We start from the raw sequence: 20,913 nt of genomic DNA on the forward strand, positions 1-20,913 counted from the left end.
CTGCTTGGTCATGGAGAGGGTGGAGTCGAGGATGACCCCCGTGTTGTGTTCGTGGCGGTGGGTGTTGGAGCTGTTCCCAATGCGGTTGGCCACCAGGAGCCGTTCCAGGCTGAAGAGGTGGATCCGAGGATGAGGACCTACGTCTTGTCCGAGTTCAGTTTCAGTCGGCTGTTCCTTCTCTATTCGGCAACGGCCTTCATTCCTTCGTGGAGGTTGGTTTTGGCGGTGTGGGGGTCCTTGGTGATAGAGAGGATCAGCTGGGTGTCGTCGTCGTTGGAGATGATGTGGAGGTCGTGCAGTCGGACGACGTGGGCTAGAGGTGCCATGTAGATTTTGAACAGCGTAGGGAAGGGGGATGAGCCCTGGGGTACGCCGCAGATGATCTCGGAGGCTTTGGAGCCGAAGGGAGGTGTGGGGGGCGCTCTGTGTTCTACTGGATAGGAAGGAGGTGGTCCAGTCCAGGGCCTTCTCTTGGATCCCGGCGTCGTGGAGGCATGTTCGTAGTGTGCAGTGGCAGACAGTGTCGAATGCGGTTGACAGGTCCAGGAGATGAGGGCCATGGTTGCTGTCTCGAAGGAGATGTTGATGGCTTTCCGGAGGTGGGTTGCGATGTTGGTGCTGGCTCTGTTGAAGATGTGGTGTGGGCATGGGTCTGACGGAGATCTGGAGTGGACAGTGTTCATGATCTTGATGGTGTCATTGTCATTGATGTTGTCCAGGAGAGCAGGCAATTGGTGCAAATTGTGGTCGTGGGGGCGGCGGTATCAGTGGTTGTCGGGGCGGTCATGGCATTGAAGCTGTCGTGGATGTCTGCGATCTTGCGATGGAAGAAGGTGGCGAGCGAGTCGCACAGGTTTTGCGAAGGTGGGATGTCGTTGGTGTTGGTGTTGGAGCTGGGGTTGGAGAGTTCCTTCACGATGTTGAAGAGCTCTTTGCTGTTGTGTGCGTTGTTGTCTAGGCGGTCTTTGAAGGAGGCCCTTTTGGCGGATCTGATGAGGTGATGGTGTCCGCGGGTGGCGTTCTTGTGGACTGCGTAGCTGTCCGGTGTTCGTACATGGAGCCACTTTTTCTCCAACTTTCGGCTGGTTTGCTTGGAGGCCTGGAGGTCTTCAGTGAACCAGCTGGCTCTCTTGCTGTTGTCTGTTGTTGTTGTCTAGGTGGTCTTTGAAGGAGGCCCTTTTGGCGGATCTGATGAGGTGATGGTGTCTGCGGGTGGCGTTCTTGTGGACTGCGTAGCTGTCCGGTGTTCGTTCACGGAGCCACTTCTTCTCCAGCTTTCGGCTGGTTTGCTTGGAGGCCTGGAGGTCTTCAGTGAACCAGCTTGCTTTCTTACTGGTGTGACTGTTGGAGGATTTCTTGACCGGGGCGAGGGTGATGGCTCAGTCGTCGATCCACTGTCTGAGAATGTGGGCGGCGATGTCGGCGTCGGTGGGGTCGGTGGGTAAGCTGTGGGCAAGGGTGGTGGTTAGCTGGTCTTCGGTGACTTTGTTCCAGCAGCGGCGAGGAATCAGTTGGGTGAGGTGGTGCATGGTGGGTTTCCGGAAGGTTAAGTGGATGCAGTGATGGCCGGTCCAGTGGAGTTCGGTGGTGTGGTTGAAGGAGACGTGGGGGCTTGTGGTGAAGATGGGGTCAAGCGTGTGGCCGGCGGAGTGAGTGGGTGTAGTGATGAGTTGTCTGAGTCCGAGTTTGGCTAGGTTGTCGATCAGGGTGGTGGAGTTGTTGTCGTTGTTCTCGAGGTAGAAGTTCAGGTCCTCAAGGAGGATGTAGTCTATGGAGGCGAGCGCGTGTGAGCTGATGAAGTCGGAGATGGAGTCGCTGAACTGTGGTCGGGGTCCAGGGGGTCTGTAGATGAGGGTTCCTCTGAGGGTGGTGTTGGGGTCGGTGTGGATCTGGAAGTGTAGGTGTTCGGCGATGTTGAGGGTGTCGTCGGTGCTGGTCTAGGCTCTGAGGGTGTTCCTGTGGACAATGGCGATTACTACTCCTACTCCGTTGGTGCGGTCCCTGCGGGAAATTTTATAGCCGTCCGGGATAGCTATAGCGATGTCGGGTGCAGAGTAGGGGTTCAGCCAGGTCTCTGTCAGGAAGGTGACGTCTGGGGAGGTTGAGTAGAGAAGGTCCCAGAGTACTACGGCGTGTTTGCGTGCGGAGCTAGTGTTGAGAAGAATGCATCTGAGGTAGTTGGGTTCTTTCCTGGTGGGTGGGCTGGCGGGTCGTGTGCTGGTGAAGCTGCAGTTCTGGCAGGAAAAGGGCCCTTGGATGCGCTTTGGGGTGGCCAGGCAGTATGTGAGTTCTTGTCCGGTGTTGAGTGCGTGGATGGGGTTGGCGTCGTATCGGTGTTGGGACTCGCGGGGGCCAGGGGTTCAGGTGCTGAGCGCGGTCCAGGCATGGACGGGTGCAGATGGGCTTGCCTTTGGAAGGAGAGGTGGGAGGGAGGAGCAGCTGGGAGGTGGGAGCGGGCGAATGGGAGAGCAGGGGAGTGGGGGCGCAGGGGACGCAGCGGCAGGAACTGGGGGGCAGAACAGCAGGGATACCGAAAGGAAAAGGGACACAGTAATGGCACAGCTGGGAAGGGGGCACAAGGGCAAAAACACACAGTGAGCTGACAAATAATACAATTTACAATGAAAATAAAAATACCAGAAACAGGGGCAAGAGCAGGGAGGGCCTCGAATCCCAGACAGCGGCAGCTGGGCTAAGGCAAGGGCACACAGGCAGTGCTGTGCAGTGTGGGGAGCGACCTACCAAGGACAAAACACAGAGTACTTATCTGTAATGAAGGAGCAAATAAAAGAGGATGATGACTCTGGACATGCATATTGTCTGGACATTCTATTGCTTTATGATGTATTATTGTTCTTTAAAGGGCTGAATGTTGGGGCTGCCAAAAAAGGTTATTGTAAATGGTAGCATCCGGTCTTGTAATAAAATCAGCCACCTTCTCATTGCCTTGTTCAACATCTCAATAGCAACAGCCACCTGCCTCAAAGACTGGAAACAGGCAAAAGTCAATCCCCTACTAAAGAAACCATTAGCAGATCCCAGTGAATTCCAGAACTGACAACCGATCTCCCTGCTCCCATTCCCTGCCAAAGTATTAGAAAAAGTAATCAACCAATAACTCTCCTTACAACTGGAACAGAACTACTCGATTCCTCTCAATCTGGATTCCGCAGCAACCACAACACAAAGACAGTCATCATGGCAGGTACCGATGACATCTAAGACCTACACGACTGCGGAGAGACTGTGGCTCTGATTCTCATAGACCTCTTGGCAGCCTATGATACGGCTGCCACCCCACATTCATCACAAGGCTGCACAACAGACGCATCCAAGGAGCTGCTCTCAGATGGATCGCCTCTCCTCACCAGAAGAATGCAAAAAGTCAGTCTACCCTCACTTCGAACCAAAGAAAATCATCTGCATTACAGACATTGCCAACTGGATGAGGGACAACTGCCTGAAACTTAACCCAGACAAGACAGAGGTACTGCACTTCAGAAACAAAAGCTCTCCCTTGGACGCATCTTGGCGGCCCTCTTAACTCAGACCCCCACTGACCAAGCCTACGAACCGACTACAGACAATACAGAACACAGCAGTCAGACTCGCCCTGGAACTCCCTAGACTAATTCACATCACCCCCTACCTCAGGGAAATGAATGTGTCTCCCTGTACAGAAAAGCTCCTGGCCCACGCATACAAGGTCCTACATAACTGCGGACCTCCTACTTTAACCATCGACTGCACTTGCATCAGCCCACCATACATCTCTGCTCCACTTCCGTCTCTAACCTTCACCCCCGCATCTGACATAGCAGATGCAGAGATCGTTCCTTCTACCTAGCAACAAAAACATGGAATGAGCTACCCCTTTATCTCCGTACACCCCCATCTCTTCCAGAGTTCTGAAAGTCCCGGAAGACTTAGATGTTAGGCTTATCAACTGGACTCTGCCATCGCCTGTAAACCTTCACGTGTGACATGAAGTGCTATACAAATCTACTGATTGATTGATGCTGAGAGGCAGAATTGAGTGAATGATTGTTGTTCATGGCAACACATTTGAAGGGAATCTATTTCTAGCTAATTAAAGGAACATAGAAGTAGAGCTTTTTGTGCACCCTGTATGAATGTTGGTTGTTTTTATTCCTTAGTATAATCAGTGAAAGAGAGTTCATAGATATTAAACTTACCAAAAATACATTTTCTATGTGTGGTATCAAATGCTCAAGATTTTCATATTCAGATATTGTTCCAAAGTATGGCCATTTTTTGATTATTATACTTATTAGAATGATCTCTGGAATCGTGAAACTGGCTCAGCTAGTCCAAGGCAGTAGAATGATCACACTAAGTATTCTTATTTACCTGTGTTCCAGGTTCAATGAAGGTCTGGAAGCCAGCAGGTGCAATTGGCTTTTTTGGCCTTCCTATAGGGGTGTTCATAGATGTATTCTCCACATGCTCAGTAGTAAAAGCTCTTAATTGCCTGTTCTTCTTGTCATGTCCACTCACATACATGGTAGTCAATTAATGGGTTATGCTCTCAGCACATGGTATTAACTAATCATAACACACTTTGCAGTTGGCAATAGTGGATAATACCTTACAATCAGCTCTATATGAGAACTCTCAGGACACTCTTCATCATTAGTGAACACATGCCTATGGGCAGTGAGATCAGAGTGCAATTACACAAAATAATAAGGATGTATCAGTGTAGTACCAATAAATAGCACAGACTGCATAGGCAGGCTGATGTTTAGGAAAACATCACTTGCACATGTAACGATAATCCTCACCTTTCTCTGCAAAATTATGTAACTTTCATTAATCTTATGAGTTTACGTTTGTTGTTTTGAATTAGTATATTTTACTAAGATTCACCTCTTTCCATTGGCTATGAACTTGTCCACTCCCTTACATCCTAACAAGGTGAACATGCATCCTTGCTGTTTTCTCTTTAAACATATTTGCGTGTATTATTTGTCTGCCAGAAAAATGCTTCATGCAGTCTATTTATACTCATGGAATGTTTATAGGCAAACTAGCCAAATACACTGCTCTGACACATATCTTTAAAGCCTTTAAACCCTTAAGGGTACCATGGCTAAAGATATGACTTTACAGCAAAATAATATTGTCATCTCCTACTTCGCATGATTTACTAGAAACAAGGTTGCTGGCAACAAACTGTGTGTGATCATGGTCCTACTTAAACCTCGGTGCCAATGAAAAGTTTGATGAGAGTCTTTCATTGTAGTCATGGAGGTGGAGTTTGGTGTGGAAAGTGAAAGTTGGCCTTAAAGTATGTTTTGCCTAAAGCAATTTTTACCTTTACAGCAGCCACAGTGGTTCCCGGCAGACACAATAATTAGAGGGAGCCGAAGCCTCCTACCTTATTCTGGCGAAAGGGTAAGACGGGGCACCAAAGGCCACAATGTGTTTAGACATTTCCTTCACCATGTTTTTGAGTATTTCCTTTGCCTCAGAACATTTTATTTTTTGGTTTCTATGAATACGTAGTAAAAAAAACAGTCATTTCTTGCCACCTGTCCCTCTCTATAACTGGCTAAACAATCTGCTCTATCATACATTGTCTTATCTTACTGCCTCACCCTTCAAAGGATTTTACCCAACAGTGATTACATTATTATGTTCTTTGAGTTTTGACAATAATGTTTCCGAAGGTTTGTTGACTTCAAATGAATGCTGTTTCATCAAGGTTAATAAAGGCTACGCATTTATTCTTTAAATAGATGACTGTTTACAATGTATGTTTCTCAAGACAGCGTAGTTTATACAATACTACCATATACACATAGCCAAAATGTATGAGGAAGATTTTATGTGAATCAGTGCTGTTTCTTTCTTTTTTGATTCCAACATTACCAGCTGAACTAGCCATTCAAACTCTAAATATAAAAGACACCAGGATCTTCTGGATAAATTATAAATTCCACGCAAACCTTTGAAACTGTTTATCTCATCACCACCTGAAAGCAAACTTTCTCTTAATGAAGTAGACCCAGACTGATGGCTTGTACAAACTTCAACTGTGCAAAAGTAAATAAGACTTTCCCCGGTTTTGTAAATGCATATTTAATGGTAGCACCCATCTTAATGTCATTCACAAGTAGAAGCATGGTGTCCTTTACATGTATTTTAAAAAGAAGTCTAGGAGAATTATGATGCCTTTTATGATACAAGATTTGGAATACAACTTTTTCAGAAATATCTGCAGTTAATTCGATACCCTCTGCCAGAGCCACCAAACTCTTTCCTCACTCTTACCATGATCTACTGACTTCACTTTAATCTTTGTACTCCTTAATGATAAGACCAGGACATGGTATTGACAGACCTGAAATGTGTCACAGACTCGATTGGTAGGAAGGTCGAGAATCAAGATTGCATTGTTGAAGCTGAGCACCCAAAGCTGCCATAATAAATGGAACCACTCTGCTAGAGTAACTTTTAATGCATAGTAACTATTCCTTGGTACATAAGAAGCCTCCTCCATCTCTGCTGACTTAGGCCCAGTCACTCAAGGAGCTTGTGGAATCCAGCAAGCTTCATAAGATGTTGCTGGTCTACCAAGGTCTTAGAGGAATGCTAGAGACATCTTAGGGAAAAAAAAACACATGCACACACCATGCAGTGTATATCTAGTCTGTGGACTTTTGAAAACTCTTACATTATCATATTCAGAGGACTTTAGTAACTGTTTTAACTTCACAAATTCTGAATACACATTCAGGTGCAAGAGAACACCTGACATGGGATTCAGTGAGCTTCTGTAGCTCACTACCTCTGACGTTCCCCCGACGCGATGTCGACTCATCAAAATCTGCAAAACTAAAAACGTTTATGTGGACTTCATTATTTCCCAGGGACGTTTTCAAAAAATGTCTTTTGAACAGAAGGATACACAACTCAAAAGAAAGGGCCATACTGAGTGAATATTTGGCTAGCCGCTGCATCCGCATGTACCAAGGCATAAATACATATATTTCAAAATATTTCTATATATAAATGTATATATACATATATATGTGTGTATGTGTGTGTGTGTGTGTATAACTTGATGATATACACATACTATATATATATTCAAGCATGTTTCTGTTATAAAATGGTAGGAAAATATTATTATTTTGATATCCTCAAATACAAAGTAGTAGGCTGAGAAGGAACGTGAGCCTCATTAGTGGAGGCTGGAGTTGGCCGTAATCTTTGCTGAAGTCCTTTTTGGATTCTTTACAGCTTCCTGTATGCCTTTCAAGACACCGCATGGGACAGAGGAATTTTCCATTGATTCTGCGCATCCCACTTCATATTGCTGGAAGAGTATGGGTAAGTGAAAAATTATTTTAATGGAGGAATAGGAGCCAGGTATTTGGGTGTTTCATTTGCCCTCCATGCATGTTCTTTAACAATGGATCCACTATAAATGTTATTTCACACACCCTACTCCCAATCCATAACTAACTTGACCTTCTTCTAAACAAAGCTGTTCCTAGCATTCTCACCAAACAATAATACCTCTAAACCTTAGACTATCTTCACTTGTTGCACTGTCATTAAGCCCACTTCACTATTCCACTATGCCACTTTTCTGGCAAATTCTTTCCCCTTTCCTCTTCGTTCCCCATATGTCTGGATTAGACATCACTCTACTTTTAGCTTCCCCATTTCATTCTCTGGCACTTCCTCCCTCACCTACACACCCTAAAAATAAAGTTTAATTAAATTCAACAGGTATAGATCTTCAGACACATTGGATATTTTTTGGCTCGCTAGTTTTAACCACATCCATATTTCTACATTTACATGCTTTTCATGCAATTTATGAGATTGCATCAGGTAGATAAACTCACCTTCTTAAATGTGGGTGGTGCTAAAAACTTTGATGAGGGTTTTTAAAATGGTGTTGTGTGGATAATGGAAGTGGGTTTTGGAGTATTTTTTGCCTCATGCTATTTCTTACCTCTTCAACAGCCACGTTGGCCCACCACAGAAGCAATGATGAGGCTGAACAACAGCTTAATACTTTACACTGGTGAAAGGGTAAGTGACAGATGATTTCAAAGGCACCATGTTTTTTAGTATTGTCTTTGTCCCAGCACATTTTATCTAGTTGGCTTCTAGCAATGGTGAATGGTCTACAAAGCCAATCTCATCCCTTGCACTCTGCCCCCATCCAAAGCAAAACCGTTAATCTCTTCTTTACAGCATCCTAATCATGTTGGCCTCTGGGTTTTGAAATGACTGTTTCTTTAAGTTTATCATCAATGCCAAATTAACTCTGTTTTTGCAAGGATTAATAAAGGCCACCAATTATTCTTTACATATATGAATATTTACAATGCACAATTTGCAAAGCAGTCTATCTCTCATCCTTTCTTTCACTCCTCCAAACTACCCCACACTCCCTTCACATCCCTTTTCTGCACCTACACAGAGTAAACATATTTTTCAAATCACAACCACTTTTCAAGGTTATTGGCTAGATCTGCAGACCGTGTATATCCACATCACCATTTACAAGTGCCTAAGACCTCATCTGACAGTTGGCTCTCTTAAATACGTTACGAACAGACTCCAAGTCGTACAGAATGCAGCTGCATGGCTGCTGTTGAATATAGCCAGACATCAATCAGCCAGATCCTCCTTGAGGGAGCTTCATTGGCTCCCGGTCCAAGCCAGGATCAAATTTAAGTCCATAAGCTTGGCTCACAGAGCCATGTATGGGAGATGCCCCACCTTGATACAAAAGTTGGTCTCACATTATTCTCCCCTTCGCCACCTCAGGTCAAGCTCTAACTTTCTCATGAATCCCACCAGCTTCAAGAGAGCCAGGTGGGGTGGAATGCCTTTCGCCCACCTGGTACCTAAACTGTGGAACAGTATGGATCCGAAACTCCGACTGATTTAAAACAAAGCGTCCTTCAAAAAAAGACTCAAAACATGGCTTTTCCCCTAAATTCATGCGCAAACAACTGGCTGTACTATCGCACCTCAGCGCTGGGATGCCCAAGGGTAGCTATGCGCTTTCAAAATCCCCTAAACCTAAATCGACTGTTCACAATCCATTACAAAATAAAAGTATTCCCTTTTTGTTTTTTTGTAAATAGTGACAGCACTTTTGACATAACAGGGACACCATATTTTCCAGTCCAGTGGGGAGTGGCAATCCAATTTCAGACTCAAACTCATTGTTTGGTGTTTGCAGAGCATTTGCCCTCCCTCCCTTCTTCGTATATGACGTCACCAGAACTCCTCTATAGCCAGTGGACCATATTACAGGTTACCTTTTATGTATTTTCTTATTTTACATACTTACTTTGGGGTAATAAACTTGAAAAGATTGATTTCAAACAGACAAATGGTATTGGCAATAGTAAGTAAAATATTGGATCATACCGTTTAGTTGCCTGCAGTGAAATAAAAAGTAATGCTTGATTATGCTGAATATGGAATTTTAGAAAACACATTCTTCTTATACGAGTAAGGGATTGTCCAAGCTGTTCTCTCAAAGGGTCAGCTAGCAATGACATTTATTGGATTTAGAATATTTACCTTTTTCAACTCTCCTCTTAACTTTTTTTGTCCTGTACAGAACTGTACACAGTTTGGCATGGTGGAAATTATCATGACAAATTTGTTGCAGGGTCCAAGGTCTTGGTGGAATCTAAAAAAGATTTTTCAATGGAGCATTTGCCTAAACTGCTCCATTTTGTAACTACATAATTGTGACTGCATTGTGTGCTATACATGTGTGTGCGTGTATATGAACATATATACATATATTTATATATATATATATATATATATATATATATATATATATAGAGAGAGAGAGAGAGAGAGAGAGAGAGATAGAGATTGAGATAAATGTTTGAGATACATTTGGATATATCTTGAGCGAGCAAGTGATAGGCTGTAGTTTTCTCCAGACATTTGTGCATATTCAAACAACAAGAAATGAAAAAAACGCCTTTTCTAGACAAATCACATTACAGGTAAAAACAATTCAGTTTTTCTAACGTCCTGTAATTATCTTTCCACCTATCTGAGAGTTGGGTCTGTAGACTGATCTGAGAGGAGAGGGGTTGTAATAATGTTTAGTGCAGTCAGCTTCTGAAGTCTTTTTGCCTGATGCCTTTTTTTTATATGTTTCCCAGCTACCCATTTGGCCTACCACAGGTGTAATGGCACATTGGAGCACCCAAAAGGTTACGCCCCTTCATCATAATGCTGGAAGAGAAATGGTAGGTGATAAGGGATGCTAGTAAGTGAGTTGGAACCTTGTATTGAATGTTTCCCTTGTCTTTCCATGCTAGCAATGTCGAAATGGTCTCTAGTGTAGTTATTCAGCATGACACCAAAGATTGCCCTATTCCTTGTCTTTCTAATAATGCCTTGACCAAGAGTCACTCATTGCTCTTCATGCTCACTTATCTTAGGGCGAGAAAGCAAAAGACACACAATTGATGGACGGAGTGCAGAACAAATCAAAACACTCACCCCCAGTCAAGAGATCTGGGTTAAATCCATCATTCTTTTGCTCACCATTCCACCCCAGTTTAAACCTGGCCATATGCAAATCAGTCTTGACCATGTGCCTCATGGGAACAGTCTACCCCGAACTGCCAAGCCAGGTCCTCACTGGACCAGAAACAAGCATCCTAGGACCGGTTTCGGGGTTTCCCCCTCTTCAGCCAGGATAGCTTGATTCCAATGGCACAGTGAGCCCAGGACGCACATCTGGGCATACCTGGTGCACTTAGGATGAGAAAGCAAAAGACACACAATTGATAGACAGAATGCAGAACAAATCAAAACATTCAGCCCCAGTCAAGAGAACTGGGTTAAATCCATCATTCTTTTGCTCACCATGCCATCCCAGTTTAGACCTGGCCGTATGCAAATCAGTCTTAACCCTGTGCCTCATTGGAACAGTCCAGCCCGAACTGCCAAGCCAGGTCCTCTCTGGCCCGGAAATAAGCATCCTAGGACCGGTTTCGGGTTTCACCCATCTTCAGCCAGGATAGCTTGATTCCAGTGGCACAGTGAGCCCAGGACACATGTCTGGGCATACCTGGGGTAAAAAGGACGAGAAAGCAAAAGACACATAATTGATAGATGGACTGCAGAACAAATCAAAACATTCACCCCCAGTCAAGAGATCTGGGTTAAATCCATCATTCTTTTGCACACCATGCCAACCCAGTTTATAGCTGGCCATATGCAAATCAGTCTTGACCCTGTGCCTCATGGGAACAGTCCAGCCCGAACTGCCAAGCCAGGTCCTCCCTGGACCGGAAACAAGCATCCTAGGACTGGTTTTGGGGTTTCACCCCTCTTCAGCCAGGGTAGCTTGATTCCAGTGGCACAGTGAGCCCAGGATTCACATCTGGGCATACCTGGCGCACTTTGGGTGAGAAAGCAAAATACACATAATTGATAGACGGAATGCAGAACAAATCAAAACATTCACCCCCAGTCAAGAGATCTGGGTTAAATCCATCATTCTTTTGCACACCGTGCCAACCAAGTTTATAGCTGGCTAAATGCAAATCAGTCTTGACCCTGTGCCTCATGGGAACAGTCCAGCCCGAACTGCCAAGCCAGGTCCTCCCTGGACCGGAAACAAGCATCCTAGGACTGGTTTAGGGGTTTCACCCCTCTTCAGACAGGGTAGCTTGATTCCAGTGGCACAGTGAGCCCAGGACTCACGTCCGGGCATACCTGAAGCACTTTGGGTGAGAAAGTAAAAGACACACAATTGATGGATGGAATGCAGAACAAATCAAAACATTCCCCCCAGTCAAGAGATCTGGGTTAAATCCAACATTCTTTTGTTCACTATGCCACCCCAGTTTAGACCTGGCCATTTGCAAATTAGTCTTGACCCTGTGCCTGAATTGGCATGGTGAGTACAAAAACTATGGATTTAGGTCCAGATCTCTGTACTTGGGTGAATGTATGACATTGTTCTGTGTTCTGTCCATCAATTGTTCTTTTTGCATTTGTCCCCCCGAGAGGGACAGGTATGCTCAGACGTGAGGCCCTTGCTCTACATGCCTCTGCAGTCAAGCTATCCTGGGTGATGAGGGCTGAAATCCCGAAACCGGTCGTAGGTTGCTTGTTCCCAGTCCAGTGTGAACCAAGCCTGGCAGTTCAGGCTGGACTGTTCCCATTGGGCACAGGGTCAGGACTGATTTGCATATGGCTGGGTCCAAACTGGAATGGCATGGTGAGCAAAAAAACAACGAATTTAGGCCCAGATGTCTGTACTGGCCTGAATGTATGACATTGTTCTGCATTCTGTCCATCAATTGTTCTTTTTGCATTTGTCACGGGTCGGGTATGCTCAGACCTGAGTCCCGTGCTCTCTGTGCCCTTGGAGTCAAGCTATCCTGGCTGAAAACCCAAAACTGGTCATAGGATGCTTGTTTCCAGTCCAGGGAGGACCTGGGCTGTCAATTCGGGCTGGCCTGTTCCCATTGGGCACAAGGTGCATGACTGATTTGCATATGGCTGGGTCCAAACGGGAATGGCATGGTGAGCAAAAAAACGATGGATTCAGGCCCAGATCTCTGTACTGGGGTTAATGTATGACATTGTTCTGCATTCTGTCCATCAATTGTTCTTTTTGCACTTATCTTGGTACACATTTTTCAAACAACATTTTTTCAGTTACCTTGCAATACTTTTACCTGAAACATAACATTTGGCTTGATTGCTTAATTTTTCAACAAAGTCGATATTTTCATATCACCTGCAGCAGTGCCCCACCCAATATAAATTTGTGTTAAATTCGATAAGCTTCTAAGAATTCTGTTTGGCCTTGAACTTTATGTTGGCCGTTTTAAACGTACCTGTCCCTAGTGACACCACATATAAGGGGACAAATGGAATTCCTTGTTTGTCCTGGTAATATCCATACCCTCTAGGATACTCTTACCACATGGCAATTCCTGGAAAGTCCTACTCCTACCTTTAACATCTACATAATAGACATCATAACAAATATAAAATAGACATTTTTCAGAACATACTAAAGAACATGTTTAGCCAATCCCTCTCAGTCACATTCTAGTTCCATTTTCTATGGCAGACTGTTGGAAATGGGGGTTGCCCAAGTCTCAAAGGGGGTAGCATGGCATCAAGCGGGCAGGCCAAACTTCGAGGACATGTGAAGCATTCACGCAGTACCCTCAGTCAACACACCAGGCACACTACAAAAGAGGCAGGACACCAATTTGAGTTGGAAAATTAAGCAGTTTAGTATCTCCAACCTGCAAGGCAAAAAGGAAAAATACACTGGTAATCACAACAAGGCGCCAACTGGCGCCAGAGCCAAGTACATCCTGGGGATTTATTTACATGGGACAAAAAGGGTTGAGTCCAAAGTCCATGCTGTAATAAAAATGGTTGGTTAAATGAACATTAGACCTGGGGCCAATCTGGCGGGGCCAACTCAGGCCTTCATCCTTGAGAGGTTGGCTGAAATTGTAAGTTGCATATTAGCATAACTACACCTCATGCGTGACAACGCCAACCCCACCCCTGTAAGGGAAAAACAACAACAAAGCATTACAGCACATACTAGTCAGGAGCACCTGTAAGAAATCAGTACGGCAGGCTCATTAACCAGGGGCATAACAGGGGCCTGGAATAACTCTTCAGGCCAGCATAGGGGCACCACGGCACTAACAGGGCGCAAAAGCATACGATCACCCATCAGGTGTAAAACCACAGTGTACCTAGGCCTCAATAACCTTAGTGTAGGCATAACATTTGCATAACCACCTTAGCAGGGTAATCAGCAGACCATAACACTAGGCGCAGTGGCGCATCACACCTGGACAGGTAACATGAAACGCTGCGTTACCCTAGGCAACCAGCATCCTGATCAGAAATGAACATGGCAAATAACCATTGCAGGGCACAGGGGTCAACAAGCCATTAACAACCAGGCTGAGTTACCCAGCCCTTCACTCTGCAGGGCCTGACACCTAGCTAGGGGTTAACTTGTCTCTCTACCAATCCCGGGGAGGTTTCAGTAATGTCCCAGCCCAGCCTAGAGGCTTAAAAAGGAGATCAATAGGGCCAATGAAGATCAGTACAGTTTCCAGGGGCTAGCACAAGTCCTGGGGCGAGCACCGACCCTGTGCCCCGACCTCCACACAGTTTAATCCAAACCCCACTCACCAGGCTCAATAGGTTCTGCGGGGCGTCCTTTGGGGTCTCCTCTGCAGGGGGGGACCAGGCACCGACAATATGCCTCGAGGCCCAGGGGTTCCAAAACGGCCTCTGGACGGCCACTCTCTCCTCACCCGGGCCTCCTTCTCTCAGAGGGGCCTGGGGCTTCAACACGGTGTCTGGGCACCCGTGGGGGAAGCCTGCCTGGCTTTCCTCCCACGTTTCAAGGCTCCTGCAGACGGCTTCGTTGGAGGGGGCGGGGCTGGCACCGACAATGTGCCCCGGCCCCTCACTGAGGACCACAGACCGGCGGGGTGGCCTCCCGCTTCGGTCGTTCCAATTCGGGGCTCCCTCCTCGGCACGGGGGCCCCGCACCAACACTTCACCTGGGTCCCCTTGCCTCACGGGGACCTAGGGCTTGGCGACGCTCTCCTCGCTATGGCGGGCCGGCACCGACAGCGTGCCCCGGCCCCGCCTTCCCCACCGGCCCCTCGCGTGGGGCACAGACCAGCGGGGTAGCCTCCCGCAACGGTCGCTTCACTCGGGGTTCCCTCCTCGTCACGGGGGCCCCGCAACGGAGCTTCACCCGGGTCCCCCTCCTACCTCACGGGGACCCGGGGCTTCGATTCCCCTTCTCCCGGCCTTCTCGGCCGATAACCAATCCCTGCGCGGCCTTCAGGGGTCACGGCCGCGCAGGCCAATCAGTGCGTGGCGGGGGCGGGCCGATGACGCGGTCAGGCCCCCGTCACGTGACGAGGTAGACGGCGGCTTCAGGGCCCAGCGCGGCCCTCACTCCACTTCGGCGGCCCTCTCCTGGCACCGGGGGCCGCCGCAACGAGACCCTCAGCAGTGGGGGGGGGGTCCCACCCACGCCGGACCGCGGCGGTGAATCCCAGCGGCGATAAGGGGTAGGTTCCCTTGTAATTAATTAATAATAAGGCAGACAGCGCGCTGACACGAGGGTAGGCTCCTCAGCGCTGTTTCTCCTCACAGTTTCCTCAGCCCACACAGCGCGATTCTCCTCAGCAGATGGCGCTATTTACAGCGCACTGCTCTTCAGCGCTTCACCACACAGCGCTATGCAGGGCACAGTTCGAGTTCCTAGCGCTTCTCAATTATAGCGCTTGACAGGCAGTGCCTACAAGGGGGGTGACAGTTCCTAGGAGCCTACTCTTCCCCAGATGGCGCTTGATAGGCAGTCCAGGGGCAGTCTAATAGACACAGTTCCTCGAGGGCACACTCCTCCTCAGAATAGCGCTTGCCGGGCAGTACCTCACAAGGGCAACAGTTCCTTCAGGCAGCTCCTCACGACCCAGTACTTCCACAGGGTCACAGCTTCAGCAGGGGGAGTGGACAATCCTATTTCTCACCTCCTGGGCGCTTCTTCATCGCAGCGCTGGCGTAACTCCCGGTTCCCACAGTGTCAGGGACCTGGGTAGGGGCCCTCCCTTGTCAGGGGCCCATGGGGACAGCAGAGGGGGGGTTTATAGGGGTGCAGGGCCCAGCTCACAGGCCTATGTGGCGGTAGCACCTCACAGCAGGTCCCCTCTCTTCCTTGTCCCAGCGCTGACTAAACCTCTGGTGACACTTTCCCCTATTTATACCCTCCTCCCAGGCAGTGCCAGGACCTTCTAGAATGTTGGCACATCTAGCCTAAACTGGTTCTAGGGGAGGGGGTGAGCACCCTGGGTGCCAGGCTTTCCCTCCAAAAGCTAGGGGTTGCTGGGTAATGTTATCTAGACCGCTGACCTATGTCAGTCCAGTGGCAAAACCCATGGCCATGGCATCCATTTTAAAAGCAATACATTTCAGTCAGGTGCGTTTTCAAAATGGGGGATATTTACAAGTGCTCACATTATGTCAGGTAATTACATTTTTCAAAAGGGGTCTCACACCACTCATGGCCTATACAGGTTTAATCCCATGGGGGAGACATCCTAGGTAAGGGGGTCAAAAGCGAAAAATTTTGGGGGAAAAAGGCCAAGTCCAACACAGACCCATCAGACCATGGCACTTCTCAATATGTCAAGAATATCCAGCATTCTCTAAGACTATTGTTATGCTAGAGATTTGCACCATCACGGATGCCCAAGAATTTCCAAGATTCATTGTCCCAGGGCAGTTATAGTACTAGGGGATAGACCACTACAAGTTGCAAAGAAATATTGCCATTATGGTAGGGCCAGTATTTTACCATGGGTGGGCAATGTGAATCCTCTAATGAAAGTAACTGGTAGCCAAGAATCATCAACACCAGTGCCTCCGACACATTGATTTTTTTCCCCATGCAATACATACTAGCTGTAGGAACACTTTTTTAACCAATTTATGTTCAGGGAGCATGTTTCTTTCATCTCCCTAAAAAGAGCCCCAAAACAGTCAAATGTAATTAAGCAGGATTAATCTGCACAAAAAAAAATCATACACAAGCATGCACACTCACACACATGCACACATTAAAGTAGAATGAAACCCAGAAGGAAAACAAGTAGAAAACATATAACTCCTGATTTCTTTTTAACTAAAAAGCCATACTTATTTTCCAGTTGTGGGCATCTTTCTCCACCGATGTAGCATCGCCCTACAGACATAGAAAGTACAATGGTCTTTTGAAGGCTTTTGAACTGTTCAGCACCACATTTGGTTTGCTCAAATCTATTCTGTAGATTAGGGTCTTGTAGAAGGTTGACATAAATCGGTCGGCTAAACTATGAAGAAATAAGCAAGAGCCTTCATTCCCTACAGCATTCCTTTCATCTTCCTGAATGATTGGTGGCATGTACCAAAATACTTGAATCTAACTCTGTGGATTGGTGGATCTCATAGGTCAAAATAAAGATTCGACCAGGGGTAATAACAGATCACTTTCTCCATAGACTTAATGGTCTACTTGAACTGCCTTCAATGGCTTCTCCATCTAATGCATACTGAATGCTCCATTAAGAATCCTTAAGGATAGCAGTAATTGTGCTAGGAGTTCTGATACATGCCAGTGTGTACGGAGAAGAAGGAACCTCCGAATGTTGCAGAACTGAAGATATAGCTGCAAAGTGATAACCTTGTGCTCTCTGCATATTTTGCAACTTGTAGCTTCAGTAACATCTCCCTTAAAGGTACTGCTATGAAGTACAAAGGCCAACATACTCTTCTAATGTTCAGATCTATTCAAAGTGAGTGAATCTTTAAAGATTACTGATGCCAATAGCATTCCAGGTAAATGCTATTTCATCCTCCATTCCACATGATGTCATAAAGACTATTTTGATGATTATGTAGCCATTACTTACTTAAGCTTAGTGATTTGGGAAGTGTGGCCTAGTGATATGAGAGGGTCATTTGTGGAGGGCAGAGATGTCGGTTACTGAAGGTGGGCCTTGTACTGGGTTGTGCCTGGCTCTCTTTTTGTGTATTTACGGCTATCAGTCTGGCCATTCCGAGACAGAATTACACAGTGGAGCAGCTCTGTGATGTTCAGTGTCGTACTGCACAATGATGAGGGAGACTGCGTAAGTAAGAGGGGATGTCAGTGAGGGGAATTATTTATACAATTTTGTGTTTCCTTTATCCTCCATTGATGTATTTCTGTTACGTTATTTGTGTGAGACACATTTAAAGCTGAAATCTGAAGGAAAATCGAACAATTTAGATTATGCAATTCAGGATGCTGAGCTCTGCTATGATGAAATATCTTCAAGTTAAACCTTCACAAAGTAACTGCTGCCACAACAATTTAGAGATACGCAGAAATAATGAGATCCTTTGATGAACGAAAAGTCCTGTAGCAGGATAGCAATTCACATCTTTGCTATGTGCATGCAGAAGAGTGGCAAGATCCTTGCTCTTTATAAATTAAACCCAAGCATGCATTGACAATTTTAACTCAAAATAAATATATAAGATTCTCTCATGAAAAAATGTATCCTGTAAGCCGGGCAAAGAGCCCGAGCATGACCAGTCTACAGAGCTTCTTATTTGAGCAGCACATCTGTATTCAGTCTGATTACTGGAGATTCCAAATCAGTTGTAAATAAAGAGACTCTGATTAACTATGAATTGCAACTGATCGATCGTAAACAAAAGCAATATATTTAAATGTTATTCTCTAAAATACTTCAACATGATTAGATTTAAATTTATTCAGATGATCTGTCATAACTGGCAGGCTATAAGGAGTAATTTCAGCTTTCCATTTTTCTCTAAAAATACAATATGAACCAATCATAATCTTCCAACACATGTGCCATAAATGTCCATTTTAGCATTTCATTTTATGTAAGTCAGGGTGTGTTTTGTACTGAATTTCAAAATGGATTACTATGCTACTTTCATTCCTCGACCACTAGATACTGACATTTTTTCAAATAGATGAGGGATTCATTATCTTCCTTCTATAACAAATGATGGCAAAACTAATGACTAACTGGGTGTCACTAACTTTGAAGTTTCCAATTCTGACCATCAAAATATTGGCATGAACTGGTCTGCACTAATGACAACAAAGCTCACCAACTTATATCTTCAATGTCAAATACCCTATGCTGGAGATGCTTACATTTGTTTATATCCCAATTTGTCAGGATGGACAAAAGAGTGAAGAAACCAAGAACTGTGATCAGGTATAACCCCAGGGTTAAAGGAGATACCAAGGGGCTTATTAAAAGTCTGGCGGTCCATGGACCGCCAGACTCGCAGGGATGCAGTGGTCTTCCGAGCGCCCTGTTACAATTATAGTGGTCAGACCGCCAATGGCCTCCAGCAGCAGCCAGGGAACCGCTGTTCCATGGCAGTGCTGCGATGGTCTTGAGGCCACAATATGCCTAAAGGAACCAGTGCAGTCCTGCCAAGCATATTGCAAGTTTCTTCTCTGCCACATTTTTCATGGTGGTTCCTCCTCCTTGAAAACTGTGCTGGGGGGGAAACAAAGCAGGCCCTCTATAGGGACTCCTTTTGCCTCAGGGCCATGGTGTGCATGCAGGGGGCACTACATGTGCCCCCCGTGTGCATGCACCCCAGTTCCTGCACAACATGGTCAATACATGCCATACCGCGCAGGAACTGTTTTTGCCGTTCCCATTGTTGTGCTCATTTTCTGAGGCACTGCCATGAGTACGTCAAATAAAAGCCCGCCAGACACAAGAATTACTCGCAATCTGGCGAGTGACCTGACCACGGGATTGGCGGTGCAGCTGCAGGGCAGAACAGGCGCGGCACTGACAAACTTGTAATCAGGCCCCAGAATGTGACATAAGACCTTCGCTAGCAAGGAACATATCTATCTGAGATTTTTTTTACGAGAGGAGGGAAAATATGTAAACCCATGTTCTGTCATCTGAGAATATCGCCAGACATTCACCAGAGCATAAGATTCAATTACTTGTATTACAAAGCAGCCCTAGCCATTTCATTTGAGCTGTAGGTGCTTCTCAAAGAAGAATTTAGCCCTCGACAACTAAAAGAGGAGTCTATCCATGGGTTAAGGACGATGTTGAAGTCCCCTCAAATAATCAATTGTTTTGACCGCTGATGTAGCTCTGAAAGCAGACTATTAAAGACCACAGGATAATCATGTCATAATGCGTAATTGGCCCCTCTTGACTGTTGCTATTAGCCATCGTCCACCCAAATCTATATAGTGGTTGATGAGTGTCTAGCTCTTATCCCGAGCCAGTAGGGCAATCCCTCTCTGAGAGAAGTGAAACAAGCTGAGGATAGGACTTCATCCCAGCAATCATCCAGAAGAGAGGCCTGTTTATTCAAGAGCTACGTTTCCTGTAGGCCAACTAAATGTGGATGAAGATAGTGTAGCACCTCTTCAAATAATTTTCGCTTATAAGAAGCCTATATTTCATTGATATTCCATGAAAAAGTATGAAGATGCTGGTCAGTACCACACCCCAGGCGAAACCTTGGCATTCTTGATCGAATAACTAGCACACATTGAAAGAGAACAACAGCACAGAATAATTATTGGTCCTAACTTTACCGTCCACAACCATAAGACATTCTTTTTTCCAACAACCCGACCCCCAGCCTTCCCCTAACCCTATCCCTTCCATGCAAGGCCCAGAAAAAGGGCTGACTTCCCCAGGTCAAAAGAATACCATTAGCACTGTAATATACATGAGCACATAAACTCCCCTCCCCCCGGAGCACCCCAGACCGAGGATGGATGTGGGAAAAAGAACTAAAGGGGCAGGGCAGAGACCTCACAAGACAACCGCTCAAAGGACCCAAAATGTTTTCCCCCAGAGCCATAATTAATTAATAAAGAACCCTAATGAAACCTTCATGAAATCAAATCTAAGTGTCAGCTGACCCTGCAGACCTTAAGCTTCCATTAGCAGAGAGAAAGAAAAAAAGAAAAAAGGGAAAACATACCCAAGAAACTAAATAAACCACTCTGTAACAACCTACCAGGAAAAAGAATCAAGAAGAAAAAGACAAAACAGAATCAGCCAGATCCATTAGTCTCCTGATTTTCCACCACCGACTTGGTCAAGAGCTACTCAACCTCAGGGTGTTCAAAAAATGAATACATATGCTCCTTATATTGGATGCACAGGATTGAATTGCTGGCTCCAGTAATGAAACCGAATCTCCAAGCTTTTGAAGTGCCGGGATATGCTCTCTCAGCTGCCAACGCCGAACTACAGTCTTATGAGAGAACTCTGATTGAACAAAAAAAGTCTACTCCAG

At 45.8% G+C, this 20,913-nt stretch overlaps 1 protein-coding gene across 1 annotated transcript in view; it reads left to right on the forward strand.

Annotated features, from left to right (window-relative positions):
- The window catches only part of LOC147708717 (uncharacterized), a 251,977-nt gene that overhangs the window by 119,829 nt on the left and 111,235 nt on the right, over nt 1-20,913 (forward strand). The window contains exons 13-14 of the mRNA XM_086925766.1: nt 5,347-5,418; nt 7,270-7,359. Of these exons, the coding sequence (XP_086781892.1) occupies nt 5,347-5,418; nt 7,270-7,359 (162 nt within the window). The remainder of the gene's footprint in view (nt 1-5,346; nt 5,419-7,269; nt 7,360-20,913) is intronic.

Source organism: Lissotriton vulgaris, chromosome 6, assembly GCF_964263255.1.
Source record: "Lissotriton vulgaris chromosome 6, aLisVul1.2, whole genome shotgun sequence".
Classification (NCBI taxonomy): Eukaryota; Metazoa; Chordata; class Amphibia; order Caudata; family Salamandridae; genus Lissotriton; species Lissotriton vulgaris.